The sequence below is a fragment of the Manis pentadactyla genome, chromosome 5, assembly GCF_030020395.1.
Source record: "Manis pentadactyla isolate mManPen7 chromosome 5, mManPen7.hap1, whole genome shotgun sequence".
Taxonomy (NCBI): domain Eukaryota; kingdom Metazoa; phylum Chordata; class Mammalia; order Pholidota; family Manidae; genus Manis; species Manis pentadactyla.
In genome coordinates, this window is record NC_080023.1 from 33,038,438 (window position 1) to 33,064,496 (window position 26,059).

The 26,059-nt window shown below is 37.6% G+C and overlaps 1 protein-coding gene across 1 annotated transcript in view; it reads left to right on the plus strand.

The window, feature by feature from the left end:
- Positions 1-29: 29 nt before the first annotated feature.
- UBE2K (ubiquitin conjugating enzyme E2 K) overlaps positions 30-26,059 on the plus strand; it is a 57,388-nt gene continuing 31,358 nt past the window's right edge. The window contains exon 1 of the mRNA XM_036908505.2: positions 30-237. Within this exon, the coding sequence (XP_036764400.1) occupies positions 175-237 (63 nt within the window). The 5' untranslated portion in view covers positions 30-174. The remainder of the gene's footprint in view (positions 238-26,059) is intronic.

Sequence of the window (26,059 nt, forward strand, 5' to 3'; positions counted from 1 at the left end):
GGGCGCGGAGGTGATTCCACAGTGAGAACTCGGCGGCCGGGTTGGCAGTGGCAGCGTTCGTGTGCTTGGGTGTGAATCGTCGAGGGAGGAGGCGGTGGAGGAAGAGGTGGCGGCGGTGGCGGTGGTCGTAGCGGTGGCGGAGGAGGCGGGTACGAATCAGCTGCGGGCGGAGACATGGCCAACATCGCGGTGCAGCGAATCAAGCGGGAGTTCAAGGAGGTGCTGAAGAGCGAGGAGGTCAGAAATGAACTCCCGGACATCCCCCACCTCAGCCCGGGCGGGAGGGCCCTTCCGGGGGCGACCCCCACGTCTCTCGTAACCCTGGTGGCCCTCCTCACGGCTGCCCTCCTGCCTGTGGGGAGGCAGCAGTATCTCTCTCCTTCCGCCGCCTTCCCCTCCCTCCCTTCCCGGGGCCCTGGGATGGACGGTCTCGCAGCGGGTGGTCTGGTTAGGAGCACGGTGTAGGGGGCAGATGGAGAAGGGGACACTGCTCGGCACGGTGAGAACACCCCTGGGCAGTGGCACCCGCTGGAAGTGTGGCTGTAGGGCGGGGAGGTAGCAGGCCGAGCCTGAGGAAACCCGGGAAGTGGGTTGGGGGAAGGGGAAAGGTGGTAACTGGATCCGGAGAGCCGCGCTGTTCAAAGACCTGCACTTTTGAGGGTATTCTGAATTACAGTCTGTCAGGCCTCCACTGCCCTTTTAGGGAAGAAAAGATGAAAGTCCTTACTTATTGATGAAAGGAGAAGAACGTTCAGAGTTATTCCCTCTTAGTTGGGTGTTGGGAGAGAAGGGGAGACATAATGGGATACTATCTTATTTGAGTGGGATATAAGGGAATTTTCACTTGAGATGGGAAATTAATTCCAATTAGACCATTATGTCATTTCCATTTACCCCCAATTCTTAGGCCTCTTTTGTATTGACATCTAAAGCTTTTTAACTAAGTAAAGACAAGTTGTTCTGTGTATTAAAGGCATTTAAACATTTTTTTTTTTGCTAGGAAAATATAATGGAGTGTATGAGTAGTTTATTTTAAAATACTGTTAACAAGTTACGGGTCAGAGAGTCTCTCCTTAGACAATGTCTCTTTGACTCTGTTGTGTTGTGTCATGAAACTTCATTATGATGTCCCTCACAGTTAATTTGATTCATACTTTTGAAAAACAGCCCTATTAAAAACATGGGATTTCACCAGATTAAATACATTGTTTTATCTCCTTATTAAGTGAGTAGGTTTATCCCAACTTAAATACTGTGTATTGGCCTCACTTATTTAAAGATATTCAGGATGTTCTAGTAATTTGAGTCAAAACTGTCAGTAGTAGTAGTTTTCCATACCCAAATAAGCAAGAATGCCAGATTGTTTTTCCTTCCTGGATTTAACAGGGAGATTAGAAAGTCATACTGAAATGGTTATTATTTTCAACCTGTCTCATACCAATACGGAATGCTGTTTGTATTCTTTTATGTTCTTTGATAATATTAATGATCTGTGAAATTAAGCATTGTAAGTATGTGATGAGTAATTGACGTAGGTCTGATGGCGCTTGAGCTTATGCCACTAGGTCTACAGTGATTATGTATCTTTCCAATTAGACATAGAAAAAAAATACTTTAAAATTATTTAAAAATGACAAATACTAGCGGATTTATTGAATGTAGTATATTAGTAATAGTTGGTTTTACAGAGCATGTGTATGAACTCTGACCTCTGTATTTGCTCAAGTGCCAAAACACTGAATGGAAGAATGACTTTGTATTTTTGTGGTACAGTGCAGAAATAGTGTCATATTTTGTCTGTACTAATAATACAGTGAAACAAGGATTATAACTTTTTACTGAATAAAATATATTCCAGGATAGTTGACATATATTCTGATGAAAGATTGCAGCTAATATTGTTGCCAACAGCCAGAAACATTTCTTCTGTAATAGAGTTGTACCAGTGCAAAACTTAATATAAGACTTATAATGCTTTATTTCCTATTACTTAAAGTTGGTGAGTTACTGCTCTTGTAATTCAAAGGGTCTCTTTGCTTTATATGCCATGACTTTTCACTGTAATATTCTTAGTACTTCAGTTTAAGCTTACAAGAAACTGTATTGCTCTAGTAATGCATGTTGTTAAAATAATACTGCTCTTTATGTGTAAGGAATAATAAAGCCTCACTTCAATTAGGTGTAATAGCGTTTTAGAGGAAAAAAACAGTAAATGTAAACAAATCACTTTTTTAAGAACAATACCTTTATAAATCTGGAAGGAAACTTCTTCCACAAATTAGGTTGCAAAGAACATTTAGGAAAGGGTCAGATAATTTAATCTTGGAATGCAGCCAATACATAGCTTTATTTTCAACAGTATTTTATTTCATTGATATTTTAGTAGTCCCAGTTCTATCCTTAAGTGAATTATGTTGATTACTTTCAACTCATTGAAGGACTTATAGTCAATGTGTTTACTTTTTAAGTGTGTAAATGCAGTATTTCGAGTGGCTGGTCCAGTAATCAATTACTTCATAGTGTCACCCATGTAAATCTCTAGTTTACCAAAGTTTATTTCATATGCTTGTGTTTACTAAGAATACTGGTTGACTTAAGCACTTTTTTGAGGGCGGGGTGTTAAGTGCCTTTATAAAGATAGCTGTTTGCTGAATTATGGCCATAAGTTGTAAGTTGCCATTCTTGGAGTGTTTTGCTAATTAAAATAAAACTTCCAAGATAAATCAACTTGAAAAGCAAGGTGTAGAATGGATAGTGTGGAGGAGAACACCATTGTGTTACAGTGGGTAGGGGAAAGTAGCCGGGAAATATTTGTGTTGGTGAAAGGGTTAATGAAAAAGTAGTAAAATTTTTTACTTTTGTGTAGGGGAATTGAGTGTCTGGGGAAACAGGCATCAAAAGATTCCTTTTGAATTTTGAGTCATACAAATATGTTACTTGCTTAAAATAAGTAAAATCATAAGGGTACCATCTAGGCCTTTAAAAAAATTCTTAAATTTTTAGAATTTTTAAAAATTAAGTTATCATTGATATACACTCTTATGAAGGTTTCACATGAAAAACAATGTGGTTACTACATTCACCCATATTTTTTAGTCCCCCCGATACCCCATTGCAGTAACTGTCCATCAGTGTAGTAAGAAGCCACAGAGTCACTACTTGTCTTTTCTGTGCTACACTGTCTTCCCCTTGATCCTCCCTATACCATGTGTACTTATAATCCCCCTCAATCCCCTTCATCCTCCCTCCCCACCTGCCCTCTCCCACCCTCCCTCCTTTGGTAACCACTAGTCCCTTCTTGGAGTCTCTGAGTGGGCTGCTGTTTTGCTCCTTCAGTTTTGTTTTGTTGTTATACCCCACAAATGAGGGAAATCATTTGGTATTTGTCTTTCTCTGGCTTATTTCACTGAGCATAATACTCTCTAGATCCATCCATGTTGTTGCAAATGGTAAGATTTGTTTCTTTCTTATGGCTGAATAGTATTCCATTGTGTATATGTACCACATCTTTATCCATTTACCTATTGATGGACACGTAGGTTGCTTCCATTTCTTGGCTATTGTAAATAGTGCTGCAATGAACCAGAGGGGTGCATATGTCTTTTTGAATCTGAGAACTACTTTTCTTTGGGTAAATTCCTAGGAGTGGAATTTCTGGGTCAAATTGTATTTCTACTTTTAGTTTTTTGAGGAATCTCCATATTGCTTTCCATAATGATTGAACTAGTTTACATTCCTACCAGCAGTGTAGGAGGGTTCCCCTTTTTCTGCATCCTTGCCAGCATTTGTTGTTCCTAGTCTTTACGATGTTGGCCATCCTAACTGGTGTGAGGTGATATCTCATTATGGTTTTAATTTGCATTTCCCTGATAATTTAGTGATGTGGAGCATCTTTTCATGTGCCTGTTGGTAGGCCTTTTTTTCTTGTGACTGGAAATTCATCCTGTGTCAGGCATTAATTTTTAAATCTGTGAATTTTAAGTAGTTTTAAAATTGGGTAGGAATGGAAAATTGATTTAAAGTACATTTTGTAGTTATTAGTTGAGTTATATAAGTTATGTTGTTTATTGTAAGGATGTAATATAACCAATATGTATTTATAGGTTGTATTGTTAATTGCCATTAGTTATTATTGCTGTTAACACTAACCACTATTTGTAGAGTGGCTTTCTACTATTTGTTTATACATCATTGCTAATTCTCAAAAACGGGCCTTTGAATTAGATTTCCTATTTCTTAGATGCGGAATTGAGATTCAGAGAAGTTTATTTGTCTGCAAACATACAGCTTTAGGATTTGGATCTAGATCTGCTTGTATTTATATTGTACCACACGTCACAGTTTGCCAAAGATAGGCATGATTATAATTATTTAAAAATAATTGGGTCTGGTTTGTATTACCAGTTAAAGAATTTAAACACAATTTAGTATGTTAGTTTAAAGATGAAAATGTTTAAGTGTTACAGGTAGCATTAAGTGTTACATGTAATGAAAGATTTACTTGCATTTGTTTTATGCAGAATATTTTTAAATTTGAACGTCAGTGAAGTAAAATGCCCTTAAATCTGTGCACATACTCTTGCTTGTTCTTGTGCAATATGGTACCTGTAGTTTTTTCATTTGTAGCCGCTCTTTGTTAACATCTTCTATTATTCTCATAGGGTATATTTAAGTCTATGGCATTAACAAATTGGTTTCATGAAAACTGTTATATAAGTTTTAAGTTTTCTTATGTATTTAAGTGGATTTTTGTATCATCATTAACTTTATTTTATCTGGATGATTTTCTGTAGAACTAGTTACAAATCTTTAAAAGAAAGTCTCTTGATTTCTGTAGACCATGGTTTCTCAACTTTGGTGCTATTGACATTTGGGCAGATAATGAATTCTTTTTTGTGGGTGGCTCTCCTGTGTGTCATAGGGTGTTTAGCAGTATCCCTGACTTCTGTCACTAGATGCCATTTGCACAGCCATCCACTCCTGCTTCTTGCCTTTTCTTCCCTGCCAGTTGTATCAAGTGAAGTGTTTCCAGACTGCCAGATTTTGAAAACCACTGCTGTAGACAAAACTTTTTAGAAGAATATTTGAGACTACTAACTATGTAAGATGGTAGTAAAATTTATCTAAAAGATGAATGGATAGTAAAGGTACAAAAAATTACCATGGCTACTACTAGCTTTGAAATACTGTTTTTGTTTTACCTTTATAATTAATGATCATCTTTTTCTTTTAAACTTTCTATTTTGATTTAAAGAAAAAGGTGAAATTCCCTGCTGAAAACTAATGTATCCAGGATTTGAACAATGTTTTAAGAATAGAAAAGTTTGTTTTTACAGTTATATAAGTTACAGTTCTGCAAAACTTACTTAAATAGTGAGCCTTATGGGGCTCTGGGTATGGGTTGAGCAATGAAAGCTTATAGTTAACATATTGGGTTTAAATAACCCCGAGGATTGTCCAAGTAATATTATTTGAGGTCCATTGTTTTACTTTACTGTTATAAAGATTTTGATCTCTGTCCATCAGGCACAGATTTTTATACATATGGGTTCCCCTACTATGTCAACCCTTTGTAAAGAATATATATTCTTATTTCCCAGTAAATATGTTATCAGTTGCAATAAAATGAGTCATAAATAGATATTTGGTTGTTCATATGACCAAATATGTATTTCCCAGATATATTTGTCCATCATCCACAGTTCCTGAAAACACTGCAGAGTCTTAAAGGTGGGTGTCTTGTCATGTTAATGAGAGACTTTTGGACCCCCAGGAAGGCAGGGATGGAGGCTGAATTGGCCAGTGGCCCAGTAATTTAGCCAATCATGACTATGCAGTGAAGCCCTCACAAAACCCCTGAGAAGAGCTTATTGCTCTCTGCTTTCTGGGATCTTGCTTCTGTGTTGGAGAGAGAGCTTCTAAGCTTGGGAAACCAGAATGGCTCCACGTGCCACTGAGCCAGGTCCCAAGCTCCACAAGGATAGAAGCTCCTTTATTTGGGACCTAGCCCTGTGTATCTCTTCATCTGGCTGTTAACTTGAATCCTTTATGGTATACCTTATTAAACTGGTAAACTAAGTGTTTTCCTGAGTTTCTGTGAGCTGCTGTAGCAAAGTAATTGAACCACAGGGGAAGGTTGTTGGAACCTCCAATCTGTAGCTGGTAGTTAGAAGCACAGGTTAGGTGCATGGGGCTTGAAACTGGCATCTGGAGTTGGGGTTGGAGGGCAGTCTTGTAGGATGGAGTCCTTAACCTGGGAATCTGGTGCTGTCTCGGGGCAGATTGAGTTCAGTTCTCAGACACCCTGTTGGTGTTTGAGAATTGCTTGGTAGTGTGCATGTGGGAAGACTCACCCTACCCCAACACACACATTGGAATCGGGTCTGGGAAGCCAAAAGGAGTTAAGCGTAGTTTACCCATTGCCGCATTTATTGACTATATTGACTACAGTCCTAAAGATTTACCTCGTTGGAGATAGATAAAAATGTTAGATGCAGAGAGTAAATGCTGTGGGAGTTCTGAGGGAATGTGTATAGAGCTAGGTTCCAAAGGAAAATTAAGACTGACCTCAAGTTTCAGAAGACAGCCCCAAAGGAATTACAAGATACTGTAATTTATAAATAAATGATTTCTTCTATCAGCACCTGAATTGGACCTACGAAGCAGAAACATTTACCTATTTAGAACAGAAGGGTTGCATAGCTCTGATAAAACATAATTGTGGAATTAGAGCAGCACCTTTTTCACATCGAAGTAAAATATACAAACAATAATGTGTAACCAATTCCTAAATTAAGAAATGGAATTTTATCAGCAACATAGGAACCTCCCCTGTCCCTAACCCCTTTTTACTTTCTTATGTTTGAGTAAAAGAATGCACATAAAGAGTGTATACTAAATAATTGTTTAATTTTGAAAATTTTTTTTCAAGATGCCTTTCAAAATCTTAAAATATATTAATGGTGTCTTAGAAAATATGTTAAAATTCATTAAATATTAGAGTTAAAAGAGACCTTAGGTCTAGGTCCAATTCCTCATCTGTAAGATAAGGAAACTGAGGCCTGGAGAAACTGTTTGTGACACAGATCTGGTTAATGGTGAACCCAGGCTCTTTGCATACTACTTCACTCCACTATTATATGATTGCTTTATGGAACTTTTTTGTAAATAATACTGTAAAAGCTGAATGCTAATGAAACTTTAGTACAACAATGAATGACAGTGTAGTATTGAGTATTGCATTTAAGTGTGTTTTCCTTTTCTCTCTTGGTGTGAGAACTTAAATTTGCCAGGAGGCAAAGATATTTAGCTCCTTAAGCATGGTATGGGAAATTTAGCTGAGTGATTAAGTGTGGGTTTTGGAATACGTTTGTTTTGTGTCCTAGCTTTTCTACTTAGTACCTTAGTAACACTGTCTCTTTTCGTATCTGTAAAATGTAGGAAGATTAAGAGAGTCCTTTCAGTGCTTAGAGCAATGCATGGGACACAGTAGACATTTAGTAAATGGATAGCTATTAAGATGTCAAAATTAACTATACTTTCATATTCTACTGATTGTTCTTTGATCATAAAGGTTTCTCTCAATGGTTTAGTGATAGCTCTCTGTAAATTTGCTTCAAGTAAAGGCTTTGTCTTCTGTGTGCAGTCTGTGGGGCTGGTGGCCAAGGGGAATTCAAAAGAATGTGTGTGGGTTTTGTTGTCAAGGTGTTGGTGAATCTTTCTTTAGGAGACAATTATAAATTGTTGAAAAGTTTGTGTTCAAATGTCACCTTTCTAAGTGAAAAAATAGTAAATTATTTGGAAGCCTTTTAGAAAATGCAGAGGTACAGGATTATTTTGGATTTCATGATTCGGCTCTAGTTTCCTTGAACTGGAGCAGGGACCTATGGTATGTAATCTTGAGTTCCTTTGCAAAATCCCTATTTTACAATTTGGTTTTGGAAGCTTAGAAAGTGGCGGTCATGCTCATCTGATGTAATGGTGTTCTCTTAGTAATTCTGAAAAGCTAAGCGAACTCTCTTTCATTTAGAGCTCTTGTCCCTTTTCTCACTTTAGTTCTTTGCTTTTACTGCAAATCAAAAATAATTACCTGTAGTTGAATGCTTACTGTTTGACTTTGTATGTATATATAAATGGTAGCCTTATGTGATTGATATTACTAGTTTTACAGATAAGGAAGTTGTAGCTTTGAAATTAAGTAACTCTCTCAGTATTGAGTAACCTGTTGATAGAACAGGGGTTTGAAACCAGATCTCTGACCTGGTGTATAGTCATATCTCCTGCTTGTTTTATGCTCATTATTTTTAAAGATGTTTTTAGAATTATGAAATATTTTACATTTACAAGTTTAGAAAATAATATATATAAACACCTTTATTCCTGTAATCCAGGTTCAACAGATCTTAACCCTTTTCTGCTGGGCGAAGTACCCTTTGGTTCCTTCCCTTCCCCCCCCCCCACCAGTAAAACAGAACATACATATGACACTCACTTTTCCCTCTTCCATTCTTCCTTTTTTGAAGTAACCACTCTGCTGAAGTTGGGGTATATTCTTCCCATTCAAATTTTTGTTTTTACTCTTGATAAGCATAGTACTTCAATGTTTCTAAAGGTTTTAAAAAATTTTTTACAGATCATTGTAATATTTTATATTTCCTACAACTCTCAGCATCATTTTTTTTTGAGATTTATCTATGGCAGTGCATATTGCTTCAGTACTTTATATAGTTCATTAGTTCTTTTGTTCATTTTACTACTAATGGCATGTAGTTTCAACTTTTAGCTATTATAAAAAAAGGATACATTGAACATTATTATAAGTGTTTTCTTGGGCACCTAATAGTTTTTTTCTATGAATTGGAATTGCAGGATCTGACAGTATTTGCATCTTCTGCATGACTCGTTACTGCTTGATGGTTCTCTTGATGATTGTCTTCCATTTACACTCCATAAGTTCTAGTGGTCTGACATTTGTAAGACTTAGATTTTTGTCAGTTTGATGGATGTGAAATGTGACTTATTTTAATTACCCAAGTCATTAGCGATACTAAGCATATTTTTGTGTCTTTTTTGGCCACTTAGACTTTCTTTTGCAAATTTAGTGTTTGCATTCCTTACCTATTTTTAAAACTGAGTGGTCTGTGTTTTTCTTTCTGATTTGCAGGAATTCTCTATTTACATAATTTTGTTGATTTCCATTATGTGCCTTGATTTTTAACTTGGTCTTATCTTTTTTATGCTGTTTTTTTTGAAGTTGTGAAATACACATAACAAAACTTGCCATCTTGTATATTTTTAGGTATACAATTTCAGTGGCATGAAGTAAATTCATATTGTCTTAGAAACATTACTACCATCCATCTCCAGAATTCTTCTAAAACTGAAACTCTGTACCCATTACACACTAACTCCCTATTTCTCTGATGGTCAGCCCTGACATTCACAATCCTACTTTCTATGAATTTGACAAGTCTGTTTGTTATATGCATTTTTTGTCCTTTTATGACTGGTTTATTTCCCTTAATTTTGTCATATCTTTTCTCTTACCAAAATTTAATTGTAAAGTAGTCACATTTTTCTATCTTCTCCTGTACAGTGTGCTTTCTGTTTTGTTGAAAAAACCTTTTCCTGCTTTGAGCATCATAAAGGTGTTCTCATATATTTGGTTCTTAAAAGTTAATTCATTCCTTAACTTCTGTATTCAGGCTTCTATCTCTACCATATCTTATTGAAACTACTCCTTCAGGCATTACAAATATCTTCCTAATTGTCAAGTGCAGAGTTACTGCTCAGCAACCACCCATGTTGTACACTTTTCTTAAGTATATCCATTTCCATTACAGACCTTTCCTCTTTTGGTTGCTCTGATAACTGCTTGTCTGGTTTTCCTTTAACCTCTGTTACTGCCCTTTGTAAGTTACTGATTTCATCCCCCGTCCTCACTGATTTCATCCCCCGTCCTTCATTTATCTCTAGAATCTTTCTCTTTTGCATTCAATTTGTTAATCACCCTAGGTCAGGTCTTCATATCTCAGATGGACTATTTATATTAAAACAGTTTGCTTATTCACACTTTCTCCTCTGCCTTGAGTCTCCTCACCCTCTATTCAACCTTCTTGGTTCTGGTCACTGAATTTAGTTTTTAAAATACAATCTTTTCATTTTCCTTTAAATGCTCTACTGCCTATTGCATAAAGTCAAAACCTTTATACTGTTGTTCTGGCCTATGTTTCTGACCTGTTCTTGTCAAGTCTTAACACAGTTGCATGTCTGCACATACCCTGGACCCTCACTCTTTGCCTCACACCTTTAGCTATGCTAAATTGCTTGCCATTTAGTTGTTCTGTCTGCCTGAAAAAGCTCTTACCTCCTTTCTTTGCCTTTTGAAACTTACTTATCCTAAAATGCCACTCATGATAAGCCTTTCTGGAATGCAGTTTACCTCTGTTCGACAGTGTCACTTCTACAGGATTTTATTAAAGCTGTTATTTTAGTATTGGTAATTGGCTATATGTATATGTTCCAGCTAGATCATTCCAGCTAGAATCCTTGAGGATTCTTATTCAGCTTTTTCTCTTCAGTATCTTGCATGGTGCCTGGAATGTAGTAGGCTTAATAATATTTAAAGTATGCCAAAAAAAACTTTGACAGGTGTCAACTTTTTGGAACTGCTGCCAAATATGCTTTTTACATAGGTTTGGGGCAAGCCTATGTTACCGTGTTAATTATTTTCAGCCTGTGTTTGATTGTGGATTTTTCTGGTGATTACAAATGCATGGCTCTTATATGTAGCCTTTTCTCTTGAGTGACTGTATGTGCTTTACTTTTAGGTTGCTTTGATTTGTGTGAACCATCCTATTTGGGATTGGCATACTCAATTGTGGGTTATCTGATACTGTTGCTTTTCAGCCATTTTCATAAAACATTTTCTGTTTCATTTTTCCTAAGTCATTCTGCAGTAGTTCCCTTTTTAAAAAATAGACTATACTGAAGTTTATGCATCTATCTATTGGACATTCTGTTATTTCCACGTTCTTGCTTGTGTACATGTGCAAGAATTTTGGGTATATATCTGAGATTGGTATTACTAGGTTATTTGTTCGGTATTATTAAGCCATAGGTATTTGGATGAGATTTTAGGTGGTTATGTATGTCAGACATTTTTTGTATCTGGGGACTTGATCATACTTTGATTATATCCTTAGATGTTTACCTAGGTGCTTTATCTCCATCTGCCCATAGGAACTGTGAGTGTGAGTCATTGGAGACCTATCTTACTGGTTTGTGATTCTCCATTGCGTAGCACACTGCCTGGTAAGCAGGAGGCACTTGTTTTCCTGAATGAGTTTAAGAATTCTCTTAAGCTTCTGGGAGCTCATCCCCAGCCACTATGAAAGTAATACCTTTTATCTTATTTCTGGGTCTGGGAAGACTTGAATACATTGGTAAACGTGGAGCTCCAGGTGAAGTTGGGTTTTTGGTCTATGTAAGTGTCAGTAGTATAGTCAGATCCTGAATTGCGGTATTAAAATGTACAAGCCAGAAAATGGGAAATAAGATAGTAGGAAGGGAATCTTTTTTTGCTTTATTTTGTAGTTTTTCCCTTTAAAGATCTCAAGGGTCATCTATTTAGTATTATGTATGACATCTTCTGTATCCCTATGGTTTACTCTTTATAACACCTTTTTCTTAATTTATTCAACAAATACTTATTGAATGCCACCTATGTTGTTAATAAGATAGACATGGTCCATGCTGTTATGGAGTGAATTATGATCTGGTAAAGCAGTGAGACATTGAAGCTAATGTTTAAGTAAGGAGAACTGTGAGAGTGGGGTAACCTAATCTCAGAGAAAGAGTTCCTTGGGAATAATTCTTAAATGGATACTTGGGAAGATAAATTGGAAAGCTAGTAATCATTATATAATCAATACTGTAGAACCATTGAATTGCTTTTTCTCTCTAAAATAACCAATTGCTGTGAATATAAAAGTAGCAAATGTGTATTATTGACTTTGGAAACTACAGAGAACTATATTTCAGTAGGAGTTATCTGTAATCCTACTGCAAGGGATAATTCTTTTCTTTAAAATATTTTTATTTTGTCTATGTTATATTTCAAATATACAGAAATTCATCTTAATTTTGGTACTTCTTTCTCTTGTTTTTTCTATGTATGTACATATATACACATATTTACAATTTTTTTGTTTTTACAGTGCTTTGAATATAATTTTCATGTGATTTTAAACCCAGATCTGTAATTTTTAATGTTTTCAGCTGTTTTACCTTACTAGACACTGAGTTTCTCAGTGGTAGGCATCATGGCTCATCTGTCTTTTTTGTCATCAGTACCAAGAGCTCTTTATTTAACAAATATGTGAGGGCTCCCTCTGTGCTATGATATGTGCTGGGGATATAGTGATGGGTAGGGTAAGGGAGACAAGTGTAGATGCAATGCAAGAAATATAATACTGCATCTATAATATTATGGGATATTGTTGTTTTTGATTATTTGTTCAGAAAATGTGTTACTTAGGATTTTAGATTTAGATTGACATCTGAATGATAAGGCCTTGTTTCTAGGGGAAGAAAATTACAGATCAGAAGAAATGTTAATGTAAAAGTACTAAAGTAGGAATGGATGTGCTGTGTTGGAGCAACCAAAAGGACGTTACCATGGTTGAGGGAGAAGGGTACAAGATGAAGTTGGGACCGTAGTTGGAAGCCAGATCACATAAACTTTCTAAGCCTAAAGTAAGGAGATTGGATTTTAAGTGACTCTGGGAATCATTACTTAAAGCAAAGGACAAAATTTGTGTTTTTAAAAGACTGCTTGTGCTGCTTTTTTGGAGAATGAATTGAAACTGAAGATGTGAGCAAAAAGGACTTGAGAGTTATGGGCTGAGTTTGGCTGGGTATAATAAAAGAAACAGTAGTAGTAGTTTTAAATAGGAAAAATCTGGAGGATAGAATCCCCGAGTTCCATGGTTAGGGGCTTTTAAGTGTTATAAAGTACTTCTAGTTTTCAGTTTACCATTCTTAGGAGTTTGGCCCTTGTCCTTAAACTCTCAAAATGGCTGTCAGAGGTCCAGAAAACATGTCTGAATTTCAGAAAAAGAAAGGTATAAGGCACATGTCATCTGAGTTCCCTCTGCTTAACGACCTTTCTGAGAAGCTCCATTTAGTGAACTCTTGTTTTTATTTTTTTTCTAAGACTTGTGTCATAACCTCTTTTTGGTTTAAGAGAAGCTAGGAAATATTTTGGAGTTGAGCACTTGCTCCCCAGTTAAAGTCAGAGTTTGTTAGTAAGGAAAAAGGAGAGAAGAAATGGGTTGGGCAACTTGCTATGGTGTGGGGGTAAAAAGAACCCAGGAAGATCTTTTGGGAAGCTTTTCTGGGTAGTCTAGGTAAGAGATGATTATAGCTTGGGGTTAGGGTTGAATAGGGGGCTAAAGAGAAGTAGAAATATTTTGGATGTTCTAAAGGTAGAGTCACTGGAGCTTGCTCGCAGTGCAGAGGAAAAGTGAAGAAGCTAGAAAAACACCTAGACTTTTGTCTTTAGCTGCTAGATAGATGGTGGTGCTATTTTCTGAGACGGTAAAGAGTGGAAAAAGCACATTAGAAGTATCAGGGAAGAGAAGATGAATTTTGCTTTGTTCTTATTAGATTTTAAGGTGAGGCAATAACAAGCAGTTTAATGAGTCGAGGTCAGATCTGGAGAGATTTGGGCATCATAGCTATATATAGATAGTATGTTTAAAGCTTAGACAGGGTGAATTAACTGTGGAGAATTTGGTTAGAAATCGGGACAAAGTCCAGGGTTTTTTTTTGTATCATTAGTATACAATTACATGAGCAACACTGTGGTTACTAAATTCCCCCCATTATCAAGTCCCCACCACATACCCCATTACAGTCCCTGTCTATCAGCATAAGGTGCTACAGAGTCACTACTTGTCTCCTCTGTGCTATACTGCCTTCCCCGTGCCCGATCCCCTATGTTATGTGTACTAATCATAATGCCCCTTAATCCCCCTTATCCCTCCCTTCCCACCCATCCTCTCCAGTCCCTTTCCCTTTGGTAACTGTTAGTCCATTCTTGGGTTCTATGAGTCCGCGGCTGCTTTTTTGTTCCTTCAGTTTTCCTTTGTTCTTATACTCCACATGAGTGAAATCATTTGGTACTTGTCTTTCTCCGCCTGGCTTATTTCACTGAGCATAATACGCTCTAGCTCCATCCATGTTGTTGCAAATGGTAGGATTTGTTTTCTTCTTATGACTGAATAATATTCTATTGTGTGTATGTACCATCTTCTTTATCCATTCATCTACTGATGGACACTTAGGTTGTAAATAGGGCTGTGATAAACATAGGGGTGCATCTGTCTTTTTCAAACTGGGCTGCTGTAATCATACGGTAAGTTCCTAGAAGTGGAATTCATGGGTCAAATGGTATTTCTATTTTGAGCTTTCTGAGGAACCTTCATATTGCTTTCCAAAATGGTTGAACTAATTTACATTCCCACCAGCAGTGTAGGAGGGTTCCCCTTTCTCCACAACCTCGCCAACGTTTGTTGTTGTTTGTCTTTTGGATGATAGTGATCGTTACTAGTGTGAGGTAATATCTCATTGTGGTTTTAATTTGCATTTCTCTGATGACTAACAATGTGGAGCATCTTTTCATGTGTTTGTTGGCCATCTGAATTTCTTCTGTGGAGAACTGTCTGTTTGGCAACTCTGGCCCTTTCTTAATTGGATTATTTGCTTTGTGTTTGTTGAGGTGCGTGAGCTCTTTGTATATTTTGGATGGCAACCCTTTATCAGATCTGTTATTTATGAATATATTCTCCCATAGTATAGGATACCTTTTTGTTCCGTTGGTGGTGTCCTTTGCTGTACAGAAGCTTTTCAGCTTGATATAGTCCCACTTGTTAATTTTTGCTTTTGTTTCCCTTGCCCAGGGACATATGTTCATGTAGAAGTCGCTTGTGTTTATGTCCAAGAGATTTTTCCCTATGTTTTTTCCTAAGAGGTTTATGGTTTCAAGACTTACATTCAGGTCTGTGATCAGTTTCGAATTTACTTTTGTGTGTGGGGTTAGACAGTGATCCAGTTTCATTCTCTTACATGTAGCTGTCCAGTTTTGCCAGCACCATCTGTTGAAGAGGCTGTCATTTCCCCATTGTATGTCCATGGCTCCTTTATCATATATTAATTGACCATAAATGTTTGGGTTAATATCTGGGGTCTCTGTTCTCTTCCACTGGTCTGTGGCTCTGTTCTTGTGACAGTACCAAACTATCTTGATTACTGTGGCTTTGTAGTAGAGCTTGAAGTTGGGGAGCGAGATCCCCCCAACTTTATTCTTCCTTCTCAGGACTGCTTTGGCTATTCGGGGTCTTTGGTGTTTCCATATGAATTTTTGAACTATTCTAGTTGTTGAGGAATGTTGTTGGTAATTTGATAGGGATTGCATCAAATCTGTATATTCTTTTGGGCAGGATGGCCATTTTGACGATATTAATTCTTCCTAGCCAAGAGCATAGGATGAATTTCCGTTTGCTAGTGTCCTCTTTAATTTCTCTTAAGTGTGTCTTATAGTTTTCAGGGTATAGGTCTTTCACTTCCTTGATAAGGTTTATTCCTAGGTATTTTATTCTTTTTGATGCAATTGTGAATGGAATTGTTTTCCTGATTTCTCTTTCTGTTGTTTCATTGTTAGTTTATAGGAAAGCCACAGATTTCTGTGTGTTAATTTTGTAACCTGCAACTTTGCTGTATTCCGATATCAGTTCTAGTAGTTTTGGAGTGGAGTCTTTAGGGTTTTTTATGTACAATATCATGTCATCTGCAAATAGTAACAGTTTGACTTCTTCTTTACCAATCTGGATTCCTTGTATTTCTTTGTTTTGTCTAATTGCCATGGCTAGGACCTCCAGTACTATGTTGAATAACAGTGGGGATAGTGGGCATCCCTGTCTTGTTCCCGATCTCAGAGGAAAAGCTTTCAGCTTCTCGCTGTTCAGTATGATGTTGGCTGTGGGTTTATCATATATGGCCTTTATTGTGTTGAGGTACTTGCCCTGCATACCCATTTTGCTGAGAGTTTTTATCATGAATGGATGTTGAATGTTGTCGAATGCTTTTTCAGCATCTATGGAGATGATCATGTCGTTTTTGTCCTTCTTTTTGTTGATGTGGTGGATGATGTTGATGTATTTTTGAATGTTGTACCATCCTTGCATCCCTGGGATGAATCCCACTTGGTCGTGATGTATGTTCCTTTTGATACATTTTTGAATTCGGTTTGCTAATATTTTGTTGAGTATTTTTGCATCTACGTTCATCAGGGATATTGGTCTGTAATTTTCTTTTTTGGATGGAGTCTTTGCCTGGTTTTGGTATTAGGGTGATGTTGGCTTCATCGAATGAGTTTGGAAGTATTCCCTCCTCTTCTACTTTTTGGAAAATTTTAAGGAGAATGGGTATTATATCTTCTCTGTATGTCTGATAAAATTCTGAGGTAAATCCATCTGGCCCGGGGGTTTTATTCTTGGGTAGTTTTTTGATTACCGCTTCAATTTCTTTGCTGGTAATTGGTTTGTTTAGATTTTGTGTTAATTCCTTGGTCAGTCTTGGAAAGGTTGTATTTTTCCAGGAAGTTGTCCATTTCTTCTTGGTTTTCCAGCTTCTTAGCATACAGGTTTTCATAGTAGTCTCTAATAATTCTTTGTATTTCTGTTGGGTCCGTCGTGATGTTTCTGTTCTCGTTTCTGAGTCTGTTGATGTGTGTTGATTCTCTTTTTTTCTTAATAAGTCTGGCTAGAGGCTATTTTATTTTGTTTATTTTCTCGAAGAACCAGGTCTTGGTTTCATTGATTTTTTTTTCTATTGTTTTATTCTTCTCAATTTTGTTTTTTTCTTCTCTGATCTTTATTATGTCCCTCCTTCTGCTGACTTTAGGCCTCATTTGTTCTTCTTTTTCCAGTTTTGATAATTTTGATGTTAGACACTTCATTTGGGTTTGTTTTTCCTTCTTTAAATATGCCTGGATTGCTATATACTTCCTCCTAAGACGGCTTTCGCTACATCCCACAGAAGTTGTGGCTTTGTGTTGTTGTTGTCATTTATTTCCATATATTGCTGGATCTCCATTTTAATTTGGTCATTGATCCATTGACTATTTAGGAGCGTGTTGTTAAGCCTTCATGTGTTTGTGAGCCTTTTTGCTTTCTTTGTACAATTTATTTCTAGTTTTATACCTTTGTCGTCTGAAAAGTTGGTTGGTAGAATTTCAGTCTTTTTGAATTTACTGAGGCTCTTTTTGTGGCCTAGTATGTGGTCTATTCTGGAGAATGTTCCATGTACACTTGAGAAGAATGTGTATCCTGTTGCTTTTGGGTGTAGAGTTCTATAGATGTCTATTAGGTCCATCTGTTCTAGTGTGTTGTTCAGTGCCTCTGTGTCCTTACTTATTTTCTTTGTGGTTGATCTCTCCTTTGGAGTGAATGGTGTGTTGAAGTCTCCTAAAATGAATGCATTGCATTCTATTTCCTCCTTTAGTTCTGTTAGTATTTGTTTCATATATGCTGGTGCTCCTGTGTTGGGTGCATATATATTTATAATGGTTATATCCTCTTGTTGGACTGAGCCCTTTATCATTATGTAATGTCCTTCTTTATCTCTTGTTACTTTATTTGTTTTGAAGTCTGTTTTGTCTGATACTAGTAGTGCAACACCTGCGTTTTTCTCCCTATTGTTTGCATGAAGTATGTTTTTCCATCCCTTGACTTTTAGTCTGTGCATGTCTTTGGGTTTAAGGTGAGTCTCTTGTAAGGAGCATATAGATGGGTCTTGTTTTTTTATCCATTCAGTGACTATGTCTTTTGATTGGTGCATTCAGTCCATTTACATTTAGGGTGATTATCGTTAGGTATGTACTTAATGCCATTTCAGGCTTTAGATCCGTGGTTACCAAAGATTCCAGGTTACTTTCCTTACTATCTAAGAGTCTAACTTAAGTCACTTAGTGTGCTGTTACAAACACAATCTAAAGGTTCTTTAATATTTCTCCTCCTCTCCTCCATTTTCTTCCTCCTTCATTCTTTATATATTAGGTATCAAATTCTGTACTTTTTGTCTATCCCTTGATTGACTTTGAGGATAGTTAATTTAATTTTGCATTTGCTTCAGAATTAGCTGTTCTACTTTCTTTACTGTGGTTTTATTACCTCTGGTGACAGCTATTCATCGTTAGGAACACTTCCATCTATAGCAGTCCATCCAAAATAGACTGTAGAGATGTAAATTCTCTCATCTTTTGCTTATCTGGAAATTGTTTAATCCCTCCTTCAAATTTAAATGATAATCTTGCCAGACAAAGTAATCTTGGTTCCAGGCCTTTCTCCTTCATGGCATTAAAGACATCATGCCACTCCCTTCTGGCCTGTAAGGTTTCTGCTGAGAAGTCTGATGTTAGCCTGATGGTCTTTCCTTTGTATGTGATCTTATTTCTCTCTCTGACTGCTTTTAGCAGTCTGTTCTTATCGTTCATGTCTCCCATTTTAATTACTATGTGTCTTGGTGTTGTCTTCCTTGGATCCCTTGTGTTGGGAGATCTGTGGATCTCCATGGCCTGAGAGACTATCTCCTTCCCGAGATTGGGGAAGTTTTCAGCAAATACCTCCTCAAAGACACTTTCTATCCCTTTCCCTCTCTCTTCTTCTTCTGGCATCCCTATAATGCGAATATTGTTCCACTTGGATTGGTCACACAGTTCTCTCAATATTCTTTCATTCTAAGAGATCCTTTTTTCTCTCTGTGCCTCAGCTTCTTTGTCTTCCTCTTCTCTAGTTTCTATTTCATTTATTGTCTCCTCCACTGTATCCAACCTGCTTTTAATACCCTCCATCGTGCTCTTCAACGACTGGATCTCCGACCTGAATTCATTCCTGAGTTCCTGGATGTCTTTCCGTACCTCCATTAGAATGTTGACGATTTTTATTTTGAACTCCCTTTCAGGAAGAGTCATGAGGTCCATATCATTTAAATCTTTCTCGGGAGTTGTATTAATAATTTTACTCTGGACAAGGTTCCTTTGGCATTTCATGTTTGTATATGGCGACCTCTAGTGTCTAGAAGCTGTATTCTCTGGAGGTGGTCAGCCCCTGAAGCAATGTCTGGGGTCACAGGGGAGCGGTACTGGTGCCTGGGGGGAGGAAAGAGCTGTTCCCCGCCTCCTGGCTGCTGTGCCTGTCTCCACTGTCTGAGCCGGTGGGCCAGTCACACAGGTATGTTTTTGTCCCAGAGCAGCCAGATATGGATCCCTGCTTTCCACAAGCGGCTGGAATCCCAGTCTTCCCAGGAACTCTGCCTGTATTACCTTGCCACCCGGTAGTCATGCGAGTCTCATGAAAGCACCATGAAATGTAGGTTAGTGCTCCCAGCGCCGATCTCCGGAGCTAGGTATTCAGCAGTCCCAAGCCTTCCACTCCCTCTCTGCTCTCTTTCGCTTCCTCCCGCCAGTGAGGTGGGGTGGGGGAGGGGCTCGGGTCCCGTGGAGCCACAGCTCTGGTACGTTACCCCGTTCGGTGAGGTCTGCTCTTTTCTCCAGGTGTGTGGATCTGTCCTTTGGAGTGAGTGGTGTGTTGAAGTCTCTTAAATGAATGCATTGCATTCTATTTCTTCCTTTAATTCTATTAGTATTTGTTTCACATATGTTGGTTTTCTTGTATTGGGTGCATATATATTTATAATGGTTATATCCTCTTGTTGGACTGACCCCGTTATCATTATGTAATGTCCTCTATCTCTTGTCACTTTCTTTGTTTTTAAATCTATTTTGTCTGATGCTAGTACTGCAACACCTGCTTTTTTCTCCATGTTGTTTGCATGAAATACCTTTTTCCATACCTTGACTTTTCGTCTGTGCATGTCTTTGTGTTTGAGGTGGGTCTCTTGTAACCAGCATATAGACTGGTCTTGCTTTTTTATCCATTCTGTTACTCTGTTTCTTTTGATTGGTGCATTCAGTCCATTTACATTTAGGGTGATTATTGCAAGATATGTACTTACTGCTGTTGCAGTCTTTACATTTGTGGTTACCAAAGGTTCAAGGTTAGCTTCTTTAGTATCTTACTGTCTAACTTAACTCGCTTACTTACCTATTACAAACACAGTTTGATGATTCTTTATTTCTCTCCCATCTTATTTCACCTCCTCCATTCTTTCTATGCTATGTGTTTTATTTTGTGCTCTTTTGGGTTTCCTTTGCTTTTGTGGGTAGTTGATTTTATTTTTTGTCTTTAGCTAGTATTTGGTTAGTCTGCTTTCTTTGCTGTGATTTTATTTTCTCTGGTCACATCTATTTAGCCTTAGGAGTGCTTCCATCTACAGCAGTCCCTCCTGAATACCCTGTAGAGGTGGTTTGTGGGAAGCAAATTCTCTCAGCTTGTGCTTGTCTGGGAGTTGTTTAATCCCTCCTTAATATTTAAATGATAATTGTGCTGGATCACTATCCTTGGTTCAAGGCCCTTCTGTTTCATTGCATTGAATATATCATGCCATCCTCTTCTGGCCTGTAAGGTTTCTGTTGAGAAGTCTGATGATAGCCTGATGGGTTTTCCTTTGTAGGTGATCTTTTTTTTCCTCTCTGGCTGCCTTTAATACTCTGTCATTGTCCTTAATCTTTGCCATTTTATTTTATTTTATTTATTATTATATTTTTTTGTAGATAATTTTTTTATTGCAGGGTAGTTGACACACAGTATTACATTACATTAGTTTCAGGTGTACGACATAGTGATTCAACATTTATATACATGATAATTCTAGGTACCAGCTATCACCATACCAAGTTGTTACAATATTTTGACTATATTCCTTATGCTATACGTTACATCCCGGTTACTTATTTATTTTACAATTGGAAGTGTGTACTTTTGTTGTTGTTGTTGATTGTTGTGAGGGCATCTTTCATATTTTTTGATCAATTGGTTGTTAACAACAATAAAATTCTGTATAGGGGAGTCAATGCTCAATGCACAATCATTAATCCACCCCAAGCCTAATTTTCGTCAGTCTCCAATCTTCTGAAGCATAACGAACAAGTTCTTACATGGAGAACAAATTCTTACATAGTGAATAAGTTACATGGTGAGCAGTACAAGGGCAGTCATCACAGAAACTTTTGGTTTTGCTCATGCATTATGAACTATAAACAGTCAGTTCAAATATGAATACTCATTTGATTTTTATACTTGATTTATGTGTGGATACCACATTTCTCTCTTTATTATTATTATTTTTAATAAAATGCTGAAGTGGTAGGTACATACAAGATAAAGGTAGAAAACATAGTTTAGTGTTGTAAGAGAGCAAATGTAGATGATCAGGTGTGTGCCTGTAGACTATGTGTTAATCCAAGCTAGACAAGGGCAATAAAACATCCACGTATGCAGAAGATTTCTCTCAGAATGGGGGGGTCAGGTTCTAAGCCTCACCTCTGTTGATCACCAAATTTCTCACCTGATGACCCCCCTGTGACTGTGCCTGTCTTAGGTTGTTCCTCCCTTGAGGAATCTTACCCGTCTCTGGCTAACCAGTCATCTTCTGGGGCCATACAGGGAAATGTAAAGTTGGTAAGTGAGAGAGAAGCCTTATTGTTTGAAATGTTTAGCTTTTTACTTCTTTGCATATTTATGCCCTGTGGCTTCTATGCCCAGCATTTGTCTTGAGGTATCTTTACCACTTGGAAGAATTATGATACTCGGTAAATTTGATATGAGGCACGAATTCTATTTAAGGGTTGTAATTAGGAAGGAAGAAGAAAAGCTATAGAAGTAGCAGGCGGAAGAAAACATGGGAAGATTGATTATTTCTTTGACATATCTTCTTGTAGAGTAACTTCAGCATGTATAGGTTTTAAGCTACTACTTAAATTGTGCACACACATTAACATAATAGGAGTATAGTTACATAACCAAAGCATACCTGTAATTACCAGCCATCTCCAGTGAAACCAAGAAAACCAGTTAGGCACCTTAGGCATTTGTGAAAACTTATCTATGATATGGTGGATATTGTCCAACTGAACTTGAACAGTCTGAGAGAAATCAGACAAATTAAAACAACCCATTCCTGGGGAATGTTCACATCCCTTATGTTCTTTTAACAGTAAATAGTCTGTAGTTGTAAGATTTTGGAGCGCTACAATTTGTACTTCTCCTAATTCTTGATTGAGTTCCAACAGTATAGATCCAGTCAAATTTGTTGTTTTACTGTATGCACAGGCCAGCTTAGATATCTCCTTCCTCATTCCCATGGCAAGTCCAGGAACTGGTGGGATGAGTGCATCTACACCTGTAGCAGTGCGTGGATCTTTGTTGGGGTTTTTTGATGATCATCTGGCATGAGTCCTCCAGAGAGTGCTGATGTTGAAGATTGTTTTTCATATCGTATCTTAGTTCATTTTTGGGGTAGCCAAATTAGGCTTTGATCCTCTGTATAAACACAAACAGACCCTTTGCCTACACTTTTATATGCCCTTTATACCCTTGTGTAGAACTCATTGGAGGTTACCACACAGGAACTGCCTTTTTTTTTTTTTTTGGTATCACTAATCTACACTTACATGACGAATATTATGTTTACTAGGCTCTCCCCTATACCAGGTCCCCCCTATAAACCCCTTTACAGTCACTGTCCATCAGCATAGAAAAATGTTATAGAATCACTACTTGCCTTCTCTGTGTTGTACAGCCCTCCCTTTTCTCCCACCCCCCCATGCATGCTAATCTTAATACCTCCCTACTTCGCCCCCCCCATCCCTCCCTACCCACCCATCCTCCCCAGTCCCTTTCCCTTTGGTACATGTTAGTCCATTCTTGAGTTCTGTGATTCTGCTGCTGTTTTCTTCCTTCAGTTTTTCCTTTGTTCTTATATTCCACAGATAAGTGAAATCATTTGGTATTTCTCTTTCTCTGCTTGGCTTGTTTCACTGAGCATAATACCCTCCAGCTCCATCCATGTTGCTGCAAATGGTAGGATTTGCCCTTTTCTTATGGCTGAGTAGTATTCCATTGGGTATATGTACCACATCTTCTTTATCCATTCATCTATTGATGGACATTTAGGTTGCTTCCAATTCTTGGCTACTGTAAATAGTGCTGCGATAAACATAGGGGTGCACTGATCTTTCTCATACTTGATTGCTGCATTCTTAGGGTAAATTCCTAGGAGTGCAATTCCTGGGTCAAATGGTAGGTGTGTTTTGAGCATTTTGATGTGCCTCCATACTGCTTTCCACAATGGTTGAACTAACTTACATTCCCACCAGCAGTGTAGGAGGGTTCCCCTTTCTCCACAGCCTCGCCAACATTTGTTGTTCTCTGTCTTTTGGATGGCAGCCATCCTTACTGGTGTGAGGTGATACCTCATTGTAGTTTTAATTTGCATTTCTCTGATCATTCGCGATGTGGAGCATCTTTTCATGTGTCTGTTGGCCATCTGTATTTCTTTTTTGGAGAACTGTCTGTTCACTTCCTCTGCCCATTTTTTAAGTGGGTTATTTGTTTTTTGTTTATTGAGGCGTGTGAGCTCTTTATGTATTCCGGACATCAAGCCTTTATCGGATGTGTCATTTTCAAATATATTCTCCCATACTGTAGGGTTCCTTTTTGTTCTATTGATGGTGTTTTTTGCTGTACAGAAGCTTTTCAGCTTAATATAGTCCCACTTATTTATTTTTCCTGTTGTTTTCCTTGCCCAGGGAGATATATTCAAGAAGAGGTCACTCATGTTTATGTCTAAGAGGTTTTTGCCTATGTTTTCTTCCAAGAGTTTAATGGTTTTATGACTTACATTCAGGTCTTTGATCCATTTTGAGTTTACTTTTGTATATGGGGTTAGACAATGGTCCAGTTTCAATCTCCTACATGTAGCTGTCCAGTTTTGCCAGCACCATCTGTTGAAGAGACTGTCATTTCCCCATTGTATGTCCATGGCTCCTTTATCAAATATTAATTCACCATATATGTCTGGGTTAATGTCTGGATTCTCTAGTCTGTTCCATTGGTCTGTGGCTCTGCTCTTGTGCCAGTACCAAATTGTCTTGATTACTATGGCTTTATAGTAGAGCTTGAAGTTGGGGAGTGAGATCCCCCGTACTTTATTCTTCTTTCTCAGGATTGCTTTGGCTATTCGGGGTCTTTGGTGTTTCCATATGAATTTTTGAATTATTTGTTCCAGTTCATTGAAGAATGTTGCTGGTAGTTTCATAGGGATTGCATCAAATCTGTATATTGCTTTGGGCAGGATGGCCATTTTGACGATATTAATTCTTCCTAGCTACGAGCATGTGATGAGTTTCCATTTGTTAGTGTCCCCTTTAATTTCTCTTAGGAGTGACTTGTAGTTTTCAGAGTATAAGTCTTTCACTTCTTTGGTTAGGTTTATTCCTAGGTTGTTTTTTTTTTTTATGCAACTGTGAATGGAGTTGTTTTCCTGATTTCTCTTTCTGTTGGTTCATTGTTATTGTATAGGAAAGCCACAGATTCCTGTGTATTGATTTTGTATCCTGCAACTTTGCTGTATTCTGATATCAGTTCTAGTAGTTTTGGGGTGGAGTCTTTAGGGTTTTTTATGTACATTATCATGTCATCTGCAAATAGTGACAGTTTAACTTCTTCTTTACCAATCTGGATTCCTTGTATTTCTTTGTTTTGTCTGATTGCCGTGGCTAGGACCTTCTGTACTATGTTAAATAACAGTGGGGAGAGTGGGCATCCCTGTCTACTTCCCGATCTCAGAGGAAATGCTTTCAGCTTCTCGCTGTTCAACATAATGTTGGCTGTGGGTTTATCATAGATGGCCTTTATTATGTTGAGGTACTTGCCCTCTATTCCCATTTTGCTGAGAGTTTTTATCATGAATGGATGTTGAACTTTGTCAAATGCTTTTTCAGCATCTATGGAGATGATCATGTGGTTTTTGTCTTTCTTTTTGTTGTTGTGGTGGGTGATGTTGATGGACTTTCGAATGTTGTACCATCCTTGCATCCCTGGGATGAATCCCACTTGGTCATGGTGTATGATCCTTTTGATGTATTTTTGAATTCAGTCTCCTAATATTTTGTTGAGTATTTTTGCATCTACGTTCATCAGGGATATTGGTCTGTAGTTTTCTTTTTTGGTGGGGTCTTTACCTGTTTTGGTAGTAGGGTGATGTTAGCTTCATAGAATGAGTTTGGGAGTATCCCCTCCTCCTCTATTTTTTGGAAAACTCTGAGGAGAATGGGTATTATGTCTTCCCTGTATGTCTGATAAAATTCCGAGGTAAATCCATCTGGCCTAGGGGTTTTGTTCTTGGGTAGTTTTTTGATTACCGCTTCAATTTCGTTGCTGGTAATTGGTCTGTTTAGATTTTCTGTTTCTTTCTGGGTCAGTCTTGGAAGGTTGTATTTTTCTAGGAAGTTGTCCATTTCTCCTAGGTTTCCCAGCTTGTTAGCATATAGGTTTTCATAGTATTCTCTAATAATTCTTTGTATTTCTGTGGGTTCCGTCGTGATTTTTCCTTTCTCGTTTCTGATACTGTTGATTTGTGTTGACTCTCTTCTCTTCTTAATAAGTCTGGCTAGAGGCTTATGTATTTTGTTTATTTTCTCAAAGAACCAGCTCTTGGTTTCATTGATTTTTGCTACTGTTTTATTCTTCTCAATTTTATTTATTTCTTCTCTGATCTTTATTATGTCCCTCCTGCTGACCTTAGGCCTCATTTGTTCTTCTTTTTCCAATTTTGAGAATTGTGACATTAGACCATTCATTTGGGATTGTTCTTCCTTTTTAAAATATGCTTGGATTGCTATATACTTTCCTCTTAAGACTGCTTTTTCTGTGTCCCAGAGAAGTTGGGGCTTAGTGTTGTTGTTGTCATTTGTTTCCATATATTGCTGGATCTCCATTTTGATTTGGTCATTGATCCATTGATTATTTAGGAGCGTGTTGTTAAGCCTCCATGTGTTTGTGAGCCTCTTTGCTTTCTTTGTACAGTTTATTTCTAG